Here is a 14,171-nt window from a genome sequence, read left to right on the forward strand (position 1 = left end):
GATGATTTTTTGATGGTGTTATATCACGTGTATGGTTTAAATTTATTTCACTAAACCTATGTATTGTTTAAAGGGGATTTGTATAGCCTGTGTTGGGCATAACCTTCCTAAAATATATATTTAATAAAATTTATTTGGCAGGTTATGTTCTCAGTGGATTTCCTTCTCTCTCAGAGGAATACATGACAGTTTGCCAGCAAATAGAGAAAATAAAGAGTCTAAAATTAAAACCAGACTTCCTGATTAACATTAAGGTAATGTCACCCTACCCCCTAATCTGAAGTTCCAGGAAAAATATAATATTATTATAGCAGTACAATAAACACCTGGTTTCCTTTTAATTATTCCTTCCAGTGTTCAGATTATGATTTATGCCAAAGAATGTCAGGACAAAGGCAACACCCTGATTCTGGGCAGGTATACCAGAGGAACCAGTGGGATCCTGATGTTATTGGCAAGCATAAGAAAGAGAAAGATCAGCAGGAAAAAGAGAGTGAAGAAGATGATGAAGAGCAAGAAAAAGATGAACAGCAGGTAAATATTGCTAATTTCTAAAGAGTGCAAAATATTTTAATCTACTATAGACAGACCAGAACAAATTCTGATATTCAAAAATATCTTCCTACTACTTTATGAATTGATTTTGCTTGATTTTAATCTTAATTCAGTTTCTGCTCCACTTTAGAGAGATGTGGGATAATACTTAAGTGGTTGGTTTAAATGAGTGCTGATCAAGGCTATTGTGTAGCTTAATCTGGGTTCAGTCTGTACCTAAGAAGTCACTGAAATGCTTCTTGCCATAAGTTAAAAGGGAGAGTTAAAATATCAAAGTTATCAGGAGAATGGTGACTCTATATTGACTCTTCCTTGGTCTAAGCAAATAAAAGAGTTCTGAGTTCTGTTTATTGCAGCAAGTTTTAGTAGTACTTTCAGGATACTAGCTTGTATTCTGGATTTGGTGGGGTTTGGGTTTTTTTGTTGTTTTGTTTTGTTTTTCATGAAGGTATTAATTTTGAATTCAGGTTGAATTGTTCTGGTTTATAATGGTGGCCAATGACTTATCAATGGAAGCTCCAGGCACAGTCCTCTCAGTTTGCAGAAACTATACTTCACCAGGATAGGATCATGGTCAGCAATCACTGGACTCATACTTGTTGCAGTTCTCTGGAAAGCTACTTTATTTACCTTTGAGTAAAGGCAAAAATGAGTTAAGTACATTATTTTTGTACATTGAAATATTTAACTATTCATTCTGCAGACTGCAGAAGATCCACTTCCAACGTCAGAATTTTTGCATCAATTAGTGCAGAGGCCAGAAGATATTCTTGAAAACGCAGAGGAAAGAATTGGAACATATAAGGATATAATGCTTCGTCCTTTAGAAGTAAGAAAAAGCAAAATAATATGATTATGCATAACAAAAGATTATTTTTTTAATATCTTGCACTGTTGGGGTTTTTTTTTTTGAGTTTTATTGTATGGAAGTGGGTACAAGGCATGCTACAAATATCTCCAGGGTCTGAAATTCACATGGAAATTAATGATTAAAAAGATTGTCATCTGATTCTAGCCTTTGATGTGTGTAGCAAGAGAATGAGCTTCAATGGCATTACGTGGATAGCTATACTCATTTGATGAGTGTGTCATTGTTCCTAAACAGGACTGGATGGCTGAACAGGACTGTCAATATCTCATTGAACTGGATGGTAATCAACAGCCAGATGATCTCTTTATGGTAAGCAAGCTGGAGGTATTCAATGCCAGGTTGGATGGGGCCTTGAACAATGTGGCCTAGTGGCAGAGGGGTTGGAACTAGATGATCTTTAAGGTCCCTTTGAACCCAAACCATTCTATGATTCTATGCAACAGCTTAGTCAACCTCCACTAGAACATAATTACTTGGTTCTGTGGATTGTTTCCTTCATTAAGGTGCTGGCAAAATTTTCAGTTGTGTGTAAAAGTCATTTGAAAGGCTTAGGATTCACAGCATAATGAGGAGATAGAGAGGCTGTGATTCAGCAGTTTGCACTGCCTGTATATACTAAATATGTTAAAACTAGGCTCAATAGCTAGTTTGACTCCAAGCTAATGTACATGTAGTCATTATATAAATAATAAGCTGCCACTTAAAAAATACTTTGGGGGTCCTTTTGGGTCATAAAAGCAGTTTTGGTTGGTACTAAGAGTTATTTTCTCTTCAGTCAGTGGTAGCTCGACTTCAGTCTCTGGGTGTTCAAAATGGAGCTCCTATAACTAGACTTCAAAGTGAGGAAGAGGAAAGTCAGCTAGAGGGATTGGAGAATGTAAGTGTGCTTTTCTAAAATAAGATTGATTGTAATAATTATAAAAATCAAATATATTTTCTGCTCTAAGCTTGTAACATCTTTGTTTCACAGCAACCAGTTTGTGCAATAGGGGCATTTTTCTGAGCCTTCATTTTCCAGAAATGTGAATTTAAGACAATTCTGGGACTGAAATCTACTTAAAAGAGTATGGGGGAGGGGAGGAAGTTAGATGTTTATAACAAAATTTTGTGTGTCTTTAGCATTTTTAACTTCCGAAAATAATAAACCAAGGCTACAGGAACTATTTCAAGTACTGTTTGCATTAAGTAAAATTGAGTCACCAAACAGTTTTCTTCTTAGGTTTGCTTATTTTCCAACAAAATATTTCAAACAAAGGCTCAGCACAAGGCATATGTAGCTTCAGACACAAATTTCATATGCTGTTATTGCTGTTTTAACAAACAGGATGAACTCTTCAGGGTTCTGTCTTCTTACAAACTGATAGCACCTAGATATCGATGGCGCAGGAGCAGGTGGGGGCAAGCATGCCCTGTGGCTCTAAAGGAAGGTGATATCGTAATGGGAAACCCAGACTTGGCTGTCAGGTTAGCAGAATTTGAGGCTTTTTATTTTATTGCTATTTTATATGATGTCTGTATCTCTTAGCTTGTCTTCTCTTTTAAGTTTTCTAGGTAAAATGTATGTCCTATCATCTCCAGAGGCACTGAAAACCTTCATGTTGAATCCACGGCCCTACCTGTTACCCCCAATGCCACTTCCTCCTTGTAAAGTACTGGTATTTGGTCCTCCATTCTCTGGAAGAACAACTATTTGTAACCTCATTGCAGACAAATATAAAGGGAAGGTAGGTTTATAAATGTCTTCTGTATCAGTTCTGAATGTCTTCTGAATCAGTTAAGCATATTCTTACTCCCGTTGTGATATTAGCATACACATTGCAAACATATGGATTACAGAGGAAATATAATAATGAAATTAATGTATATAAAAATATATAAATATTTATCTACCCTCTATTCAAGACAAATATTTGTGTCAGCTATTTGTCTTAGCATAAGAATTTCTGTCTTAGAATAAGAACCATTCTACTCCTGTATCTGAGATAATTAAGTGTAAGTGCAAATCATTTTTTTCCCCCCCAAAACAACTCCTCCGCACTTGAATTGTATGTCAGTTTGAAGAGCTTTTCCAAATTATTTTCCTCGTGTAGAAGTTGGATCAGATGCTGTATTTCTCTTCTGTGGTATTTGGATTTTTTTCAAATCATTTCACTAGGTTCTTGATATGGCTGAACTCATTCAACCCTGTATGGAAGAATTAAGAGAAGAAAAGATGGAGCAAGTGCGAAGGGAAGCAGTAGAAAAGGCTATAACAGCGGTGAAAAATAGGTTGGAATTAGAAAAACAGGCAATAGAATCAGGTGAATAAGGTGTTCCATGGTCTTTGAAAGTAATGTTATTTGTTTTATATTATATAACTGAAGCAATTGCTGTCACATTGACTTACAAATTGTCGCAGAAGTTGTTACGGTGGTTGTGCATTAAATGTGAACTAAAAGAACATGCAGTGAAGGAGACAGCTGAGTAGAATTCAGTAAATCCTCTGAAGTAAAGGGCCAGAAGTATTTAAGAAAATCTTCTGAATTCTTTTTGAAATAAGAAATTGGTTCTGACTGAAACTAGCTGGAAACTTTCCATCTGAATGACCTTCTGACAAGTTAAATGTCTGCAAAATGGATATTTTTGTCATGAAAGTAGCTTGTCATCTAGGCTGATATGAAGCCACAATCCACAGATTTTCCACTTTGGAGTAGCACTCCAAGATTCTGACTCAGGCGTGAATTCAGCAAATATTTTGGAAAGGTGAAAACAATGTGTTCTTTTAAGCTCTTTTAAACAACATTTGGATTTTATTTGTGCAGGAAATTTAGTTGGTTTTTTTTTTTTTTAAGATGATTTCTTATGAAATGAAAATTTTCCATTGAACTGGAATTGCCTTTTCCATTTATCTCTAGTTATGGTTCAAATGGACAATCAGGCCATTTTGCTCTTACTCAACTAAGCAAGGACTCATCCTATTTGACTTATCTTTATGAAATACCCTCTAGAACTGCAATCAGAAGATTTGATTCTTCCTCAGTGTGATTGTATAACATTGCTTAAAATGATCAATGCAGTGAAATTATGAAGTGGCTGGATTTAGTTGGTCTCCTGACCAGAGAAAATAATTATTTCAGAATTTTATGAATCTGCATTGTTAGGTATGTCAGAGATAACTGCTGACCACCCAGAAGCTCAAGTGGTGGTAGAAGAAGCCGTAACTGCTGAGCACCCAGAAGTTCAAGCAATGGTAGAGGAAACTGTAACTGCCAATCACCCAGAAGTTCAAGCAATGGTAGAGGAAGCCATAAGAGGTGCATCAATCTCTGAGGTTACATTGTCACCTGAAAGATATGCTGAAGTACTGGAGAGGGCTATTGCAGAGGTAAAGCTAGAAGTATTATATAGGAAAACACTTCTTTTTCCTCAGCCTCTAATAGTTTTTATATTATTGAGAGATGTTCTTCATTTCTCTGTTTGAAAAGGAACTTTTTACAAGGGCTTGTAGAGATAGGTTGAGAGGGAATGGATTGAAGCTGGAGGAGGGGAGATTTAGGCTGGAGATTAGGATGAAATTCTTGACAGTGAAGGGTGGTGAGACACTGCAGCAGGTTGCCCAGGTTGGTCATGCATGCCCCCTTCCTGGAGATGTTCAAGGACAGGCCAGGTAAGGCCTTGAGCAGCCTGGTCTAGTGGAAGGTTGGAGGGGGCAGAGGGGTTGGAACTAGATGATCTTTTAAGGTCCCTTCCAACCAATTCTATAGATCTATGAAAGATCAGTTTAGTTGATATCACATTGTGTAAAAGCTTATATAGGATCGAGGAGAGACTGAGGAAGATTATGAATGTCAGGTCTATTGAGGACTAATACATAACATACACAAATTTCTGTTGTGCAAAATTCCTGGGCTACAGATTGTGAAAAGCTGGGAGAATTACCTGAGGGAAGTATCACTGTATGCATGCCCTGTTCTTAATACTCTTAGTCACTATTAAACACCAGCTTCAAGCTTTTGAAAAGAATTTTATATGAAGTTTTATCCAAGAATCTTGAATTGTTTTAGATTTGTTCACTATTGAAACTGAGATCTAAATTCTTTGTGGGCAACCTTAAAAAAATTACCAGCACATTAATCTCTTTCTGTTTAACATGTTTTTATTTCAGACACATGAAGTTCTAAATGTATTAGCTTTATTCACCTGAAATGACACTAGAGAAAAATCATAACATTTAGGAACTTGTATGGTGCAGTGTTTTTGAGCAGCTTTCAGACTATTTTAGTCTTTTTCTGTTACTCAACCTGACATTTTGTAACAGCTTAGGAAGAAGAACAAAGATAGGTTTCCTGGTGCTCCAGAAAAAGGAGGATGGGTAGTTGATAACTACCCTCTCTCAGCAGCTCACTGGTCAGCTTTATTAGAAAAAGGACTTTTACCTGACACTGTTGTCTGTCTGAAGGATACAGAAAGAGATGGTTAGTAAATGCAACTTCCTATTTTCTTTCTCTATGTTAGTGCTCTACTTAAATCACACTTCTAAGAAAGTTGTGTATCATCTATTAAATAATTTTCCTAACACAAGTTTAGTCTTATACAGATACATAAACTACTGTTGTGTAATTGTGCTGCAGGAGCCTGTATTCTGGCCAGAACATACTCAGCAAACAGGGATGAAATCAATGCTAAGATTTTGAAAAGGCTAACAGATGAAGCATTAAAAAAGGAAGAAGTAAGGTAAAATATTCCAAGTATCTGAATGTATAAAAGGAACACAAGAAGGTTCTAGTCTTACTTGGCGTAAAAGATATCAGTGCATTTATCAACAGAAATGTACTAAAACAGTACTCTAAGCTTACTAGTGATGTGTAGGAAATAATCCAATATGTGTTAATCTCATTTAGATCAGTAACTATGGTGGCAGTAGATTCTCTTGGTAAATGCATTTTCAGGAGCCTTTCATTAGCCCAGCCTCTTGATGCAGAGTCAATTACACTGTAGATTAACACTTGATTTTTATTTTGTACAAGCCAAATTATATTTTGATTCCCAGCAGTGTATTTCCACATCTGGACTTTACATTTAATATACCTGCAACTTGTTTCAGTAGTGTTTTAAATAAGACTTGAGATGAATAATCTTTTACTTACAGGAAAGAAATGCAAGAAATACAGACATCAGAGGAAAATCAGTTTCTAAAGGCTTCTGAGGAGAAAGGTGAAAGTATTTATCATTTGCCTTCTATTTTCTCTAATTATGTGTTCCAAATCATTTAGCTGTTTGGGGTTTTACATGCATTTTATGGGTTTGATTTCCTTTTTACGTTCAGCATCTGGAAAAACGACTTTATAGCTTTGCTTCCTTCACTGATTCAGACACTCATTTCTATGTGTCATTCTTAATGGATGTTACAGAAGAGAGAAGTGTATTCAATCTCCCAGCACAGTTGCAGTTTTCAATAAAGGAAGGAAAGGACTCTCTATCTCCTCTAGTAACTTTTCTAAGTGGATTATTACTTGGATGAAACTTCCTATACATTAAAAGTATGTATCCCCTCACAAGTTAAAGCATTGTTATAACTTAGCCAATAGCTAATGACAAAATTGCAAAGCTGTCTGAAGCAGTTAAAGGAATGGAAGTTATTTCAGAATTGACTCTCTTAACATGCATTAAGAATTGCTCAACCTGGTAGCAACAAACATTATTGAACTGCTGAATCCAGTAGCTCAGTACTAGTGAGGCTGCTGCAGCACCATGTCCCCAGGACCCATGCAGTAATAGTTTTAATTCCCATTTTCCCTTTCACTCTATTTTCCATGCTTTGTTCCTCCCCAATTCACTCTGATCCTTTCTCCTTGATTTTAGTCCTTCTCAGAAGTGCTTCATAATGTTATAAGTCTCACAACCCCAAACTACTTTTCCTGGCATCCCCAAATGAATCTCATACCCTGCAGGCAGTAATCCCTCGGAGAGGGAGAGCTCAGTAGATCTCACACACAGACAATGCCTTCATCATCCTCTTCTAATGACCCTGAGGGGAGTCAAGTCAAGGCTGTGTTTGTTCTGATTAGATTATTTGGGTTCCACCTGTCATGGTTCTTCCCCTCCTTCTTGCTTATAGAATCAAAGAATCATTTAGGCTGGAAAAGACCCTTAAGATCATTGAGTCTAACCATTCACCAAACACTACCAAGTCTGCGGCTAAACCATGTCCCTAAGCAACATAAAAAATAATGGAATTATGTGTATTGCATGAGATTTTTCCCTATAATAATAAAACTTTTTTGGTAAAGACTTTTTTATTTATTTCTGTTTGACAGAACTGCAAAGATCCTACTTTGCTATCAAAGTTATGCTGTACTTTGTTTCTAGTAGGTTGGATTTCTACACCTCAGACTGCTCTGTCAGTTGCTTTAGAATTAAGTCCAGTTAGTTTTGGTATTTTTGAACCTCAACAGACAGAAAATTTGCAGGGTTGCACTTTCCTTTTTGCCTTCTTTAATCCCTGCCTACTTCCTTAGAAGAATGTTGCTGCCTGATTTGGGTCTTCATCAAGATGCAGTACCATGCATGAGTGTCTGCCTCTACATTAAGAAACAGGCTGGGGACTTCAGAGCTTTTTCTTCCTCTGCTGTGGGATCTCAAGTTTTCTACACTAAATTATCATCTAGGGCCTGGAGCTGGAATTAAAAATTGAAGCACATTAATTCCCATTTCTTTTCTCTCAGCAGTGAGGGGGCCTAGACTGCTTTTTAAGGTCTTCCTTTCAAACAGAACATACTGGCTCTGTTATGTCTAATTTTTAATTAGGTAATATTTCACCTACTCTGAAAAAAATACTCTTGTGCAAGAGCTGGCTGAATTACACATAAATTTCTAAACAAATGCTACTTTATAACCTTTTATAGTTTCTAATGAAACATGCAGCTCTCCTCCAAAGTGAATGAGTTCTCAAGTATTAAATATGAAGAGTTCTACATAGTTACTCCATCTCTGTCTCAAACAACAGTTTGTCTTCATTTTGAATATCTAACTCATTTTGATCTGAGTACATCCAAACAACAGTTATTAATGATAGAAGTAATCATGTCATATAAACACTCGTGCTCTTGACACGTGTAAGTCCTCCTTCAGAGAAGTTCATGTTTTCCTACGCCTACATTTGATACCAATAATCAAATAGTGACTCACCAAAACACTTCACTCATGCTGCTCTTAGCCTGGCATCTGCTTTATTTCACATGTAGTGCCATCAGCACATTGACTGCAGCTTTTCACCCATGTGACATGTCTTTACAAAAATACAAATGAATGATATGTTCACAGTTTGGGGAGTGTGTGTGGGGGAAGTATATAACAGTTAGTTACAGTATCAAAATGAAAACTCAGAGCCCCTCTCATGCTCTTTTTATGTCTCATGTATCAAATGGGCATGGTTTGAAGCTGCACCAGAGGAGGTTTAGACTGGACATCAGAAAGCTTTTCTTTACCAGGAGGATGGTCAAACCCTGGAACAAGCTTCCTAGGGAGATAGTTGATGCCCCAAGGGTGTTGGTTTAAGAAGCATTTAGATAATGCCCTTAGCACAGCTCTGAATTGCTCAGGCAGTTGGACTAGATGATTGTTGTGGGTCCCTTCCAACTGGAATGGTATGTTCTATATAGATGTTCCTAGTCTATATTTTTTAATAATTGCAATTTTTTGTAACCTCAGTGGGACACAGAAGTAAGTGGGATTGCTTCAGGACTGAACATATTCAAATTTAGAACACTGTGTTGAAAAAATGGTTCCAGTAATGAGCAAGGTATTTATAGATGGCTTAGTAAAAATGAAAGTAAATGGAGATGAAGACTTGGGGTAAACTTAACAAATGTATTTAAGTGAGTTGCAGAGCTGAGTTCAATGCTGAAAACGTCTATCAAAGGTGTACAAAATTTCTGTGGTAACTCTTGCCTGTAGTATCTAGCTGAAAATTATAGGCCCACATCTTTTCTTCATGTCCCTTGACACAATTATTCTGAGCTTAAATTATTTTCAGGTCTTTCTTACTGTGTTTAAGCATTTTTTTTCTTAGTAGCTTTGCATGAGTATGGATTTATTTGTTCTAGGAGACAGCTATATGACTTCATGAGAATGTATTTCAGGCATTGTAAAGTTACACAGCTTCAGGTAGATCTCTGGGTTCATTCCAATCTTCCTAAACTAAAACCTGGCATATTTCCTGTCATTTTTCAGCAATAAAATACCCTTACAATTGATCTTATGCACTGATGCAAACAGTAGTGTTTTTAGTATTTCTTTTTCTGTCGTTTGTCAGCCTTGCTTTTCTGCCAGAGATTACCTCCTTCCTTTACCAAACTCAACAGGAGCACACACATACATGCCTGTGTCTTAGTAGCTCAGGGTGGGATATTAGCACAACCTGATTTTCACTGATGTTTCCCCTGCTACTCTTGCTATTTGGCCAGAAGCTCTTGCAAGAAACAAATGGGTAGCTGGGGCTGGTAACTGAAGCTGTTGCCTGTCCTTCACAGCTGTTAATATCAATATTTGCTATAAACTCTTTAATATTGATTCCCCTCCACCTTCACATATTGCAGATGGTGGAGGATTGAATCAATACCGATCTCTTTAGCTTTTATTTTTGTTTGTCTTTTTTTATTTTCATCATTGTGTTAAAATCAGTGATTTTTAAAACCAACAAATATGATGATTAAACCTATCCATATTAGGACATTTCCTCCTTAGTCTTTGAAGAGAAAAGCTTTTTGGAATCAATTTTAATTATAACATTTACCAAGGAGTTGGATGTGTGCTCAGTCCTACAGCCTCTAAGTATATTTGTTTTGCTTTTCTTGGCTGGATTGCATTCTGATTTTTTTTTTTCTACCTCTAACTGGAGGCCTTTCAGTGGGAGAGTTTGAACAAGGACAAAAGATAACAAATTACTTGTATCATAAACTTCAAAGCAAGTTGCACTAACTTCACAGTTTGTTCAGTCTTTGAGCAAAACTGCATGATCTTCAAAGCCTCTTTCTGCATTTCTTCATAAGCCAGGTATGATAATTACATTTTAACACTTGTAATCACAGCATTTTAGGCAGAGAAACTTCAGCTTTCATAACAGGAAGGTAATGAGTGACTTTCTCAATTAGAGCCCAAATAGCTTCAGTTCTTAAATCCTCTTAGTCTCTCATTCAGCAAAATAAAGGCTAAGGTATATTGGTTTAGTACAACTAAGAATTCCTTTGCAGGAAAAAAAGTAACAAAAGCCTATGATTAGAGTTTTCAGGTTTTCTCAAAGCTCTTATGACTTTCTGCACATCTATTAGAAAAATGACATTGTCTTAATTTAATTCAATGTCTGTCCATCTGTCTTCTTTGGCACTATCTAGCACCAGTCTTGTAAGTGAAATCTCCTAAGTGTTTAGCCAGTGCAAAAATTAGATATGCTTAGCTTCTTGCCACAGCTATTTCTTCTGAGGCATCTGAAGAATCTGCATGTTGACAACCTTAAAGTGTCATCCATTTTGCACTTATTTTCCTGCATGTCATCTGCCTCTTGATTTATTTATTAGAGAGCATCACAGTTCATTTTACTTGACTGCATTCCTGTATGTATCAAAAGCAAATAAAGAACTAGAGTAAGTGAAGCATTTTCTCAGTTTGACACATGCTAAAAGTTGTGGGGTTTTGTCTGCTAACCACATAAGGTGTTTGTTTACATCATAGAATTTCCTGATTCTGCATAAATCAATGTCAATGTTTCCAGTCTGGTTTGCAAGATGTTTGTGGTTTCTTGGCAAAATTAAAAAAAAAATAGTGTACATGAAACCAAACACTGTAATTTCAGATTTTCATAGAATCCTAGAATGGCTTAGGCTGGAAGGGACCTCAGAGATCATCTACTCCAACCTCCCTGCCATGGGCAGGGATGCCTCTCAACTTGGCATGGCTGCTTAAGGCCCCATCCAACCTGGCCTTGAACACCCCCATGGGGGAGTCATCCACATCCTCCTTGGGTAACCTGTTCCAGAGTCTCACCACCCTTGTACTGAAGAACTTCCTAAGATCCAGTCTAACCCTGCTCTCCCTCAGCTTCAAACCATTTCCCTTGTCACTAGACACCCTTAGGAAAAGTCCCTCTGCAGCCTTCCTGTAGGATCCCTTCAGGTATTGGAAGGCAACTGTAAGGTCCCCTTGGAGTCTTTTCTTTTTGAATTACAATCTTGTTTAACAGGAATGAGTTTGGGGTAATTGTAACCTGAGATGTACTAGTGGTGGTTTATTATTCTAGCAGTGATCTAAAGACATAAGGAAGGCAGGGCTTGTAGGAAAAAGTAATATTCTTTATTGACAAATGGATACAGCTGGAAAAATTACACCAGCCTTCAGGCAGACACACCCTGCTTCCAGGCTGAAGTGCTTCACCCAGTAGGAGCTGTTCTGTAGAACATCAAATGTGCTCTTTTGCAAGGTCTTTTTTTGAGCATAGTTTGAGCACAGAACACACAGATTATAATGAATGAAAGGTACTCATATGTATAGACAGTGAACTCCATAAAGTACTCCTCACTTTATTCCTCACTGATCAGGTAGCTGAAGATGTTTTGGCCAGCGTGTTATGTTTTGAGTACTAGAGAAACTAACTCACTCCTTTTTTTTTTTTCAGGTGATCAAGTGTAAGTTTTGTAGAGTGATCCAAAAATAGTTGTATTTCTATATTGCCTCCATCATCCCTCAAGATGGTTGTTAAAATTACTAATGATTGTACTTGTGCCAACAGAAGTTGAGGACAATGGCAAGCAACTTCCACCTGAAAGTGACCAAACACCTCAGAAAGAGCCCAGTGACTCAGCAGGTTATGAAGAAGAATCCAAACCTACAGGTGGGCCTTGCAGCACATAAAATCTCTTTTAATTTCTACTACCAAGCATTGTGTGCCTTCCTTTTCTGCAAGATTTGAAAATTGAACGTAAATATCATCCCTTACCTTTTTTTTTTCTTTAAAGCCAGGTTCAAGTTACCTCTGCACTTCTAAATGCAATTAAAACCATGTTGTTATTTCCTGTTAGAAATAAAGCCCCAGGTTTGTGCACTTTCAAAAGCAATCTTAAATTTGAATGAAAATGATCAACACATGTCCTGTGTTTTCCTTCATCATCCATTGTCCTGCTGATGGCTTGCTAGAATTCACATGGAGTGATGTTTTCTTCTTTTTAGTATAAGGTAAAATTCTGCAGCATATGGAGCTCCAAAGAATCATGAGCTAATGAATATAATACCTGAAATCCTATGATTTCTTCTCTCTTTGAAGGCAGCTCATCCTTAATGGGACAGCCTTCTTTTTAAAAATGATATAGTTTAGCTTTTATCTACTAGAATTTTTAGAACCTGTTAAAGTCTAAAAGAGAAATAAATCCAACATAAACTATTTTAAACAGCAAGTTGTTAAATATATACATTTTTTTATGCATTAGAGTCACCTTAATCTGTAAACCAAACTGCTTTTTCCTCCCTAAGCACCATAAATCTGTGCAGATGTATGTTTGTCAAAATAAATTTCACTGTAATATGCTGAAAATTAGTTGGCAGCATATGTTTATAAGTAATTAAAAGTCTATATTAAAAAAAAAAAACAAACAAAACCAAACCTACAAGGTCTATTTCAAAAAGACAAATGAAAATCTCTGTGTAATGAAAGAGATGTCAGTTCCAAGGAATGGCACTGTCACTGTTCCTCTATGTTTTTTGTCCTTCTGTTTATTTTGATAGCTAAACTCTAATGAAGAAGGCATGCTGGCTTTTGGTTTCTCTGTCCTAGCCTTGGAAGGGCTTAGAGCGTGGAGGAAAGAAGGCTTTTTTCATCCTTCCAGTTGCTGAAAATGGACTGAGGGCAGAACAAGTAATATCTAATACTAGCAGAACACCAGAAAAGAGACATTCAAGCCTTTCCTTCCCCAGCAACTCAATTGGAGAACATGGGGGCAGAAAGCCTTTGAGGATTGTTTGTCTCTATGGTAACTATGCAAAAGCAAAGACACAGCAAAAGGATATGAGAGACTGCCACAGAGGCATTCCCTGTGAAAACTCCAGATCTAGGGCTGGTGAGGATTGTCAGCTCTGTGATAAGGAAAAGAAGTAACGAGCAGCACTGTTAGATAGGCCACCACCTCCTCTGAAGGAAACCTGTTTGCATTTTGAGATTATTTTTAAACCATTTCCTGTCTTTTCAAATGTTTTTCTTGACTATATTTCTTTTTTCTTCAAGAATGTCTTCTCACTATAAGTCTTCTCTGCAAGCAGAATCATTATAACTTATATCTGATGGCAAAGGTAAAGACAAATCTCACTTTAAAAAAGTTTCAGTATTTTTGATCCCTGAGACCCAGTCTGGAACTGACATGGAGGCAACTTTTTTGTCATAATAAGGTTCAAATACCTGAACCCAAACCAAACAATGTTTAGGTTGTCCAATTTTGGGGCTGTCCCTTTTCCATAGGAATGTAATCCTTTTTTCTTTGTTATTTTTCCCCTTTTCCGGGGGTAAGTTTCTCCAGTTCGCTTAGGTTTGTGTGAGCTGTTTAAAATCTGTAAAAAACTGCTGCTGGATACATTTCCTGAAGCAGGAGAACTCTCAGATAGAAGTAATCTAGTGGAGTTATATGCCTAGAGTAGAGAATCAAAGCTGGAACACATTCTGGTCCATCATTTGGAATACTGTGTCCAGTTCTAGGCTTCCCAATCCAAGAGACAGGGATCTGCTGGA

The 14,171-nt window shown here is 37.0% G+C and overlaps 1 protein-coding gene across 1 annotated transcript in view; it reads left to right on the top strand.

Moving 5' to 3' along the window:
• The window catches only part of AK9 (adenylate kinase 9), a 40,469-nt gene that overhangs the window by 2,483 nt on the left and 23,815 nt on the right, over positions 1-14,171 (top strand). The window contains 13 exon segments of the mRNA XM_054393029.1: positions 142-254; positions 355-534; positions 1,259-1,384; positions 1,661-1,735; positions 2,202-2,303; positions 2,751-2,890; positions 2,970-3,150; positions 3,582-3,735; positions 4,567-4,790; positions 5,724-5,880; positions 6,037-6,139; positions 6,555-6,619; positions 12,189-12,290. Coding sequence (XP_054249004.1) covers positions 142-254; positions 355-534; positions 1,259-1,384; positions 1,661-1,735; positions 2,202-2,303; positions 2,751-2,890; positions 2,970-3,150; positions 3,582-3,735; positions 4,567-4,790; positions 5,724-5,880; positions 6,037-6,139; positions 6,555-6,619; positions 12,189-12,290 — 1,722 coding nt within the window.

This window comes from Indicator indicator, chromosome 27, assembly GCF_027791375.1.
Source record: "Indicator indicator isolate 239-I01 chromosome 27, UM_Iind_1.1, whole genome shotgun sequence".
NCBI lineage: Eukaryota > Metazoa > Chordata > Aves > Piciformes > Indicatoridae > Indicator > Indicator indicator.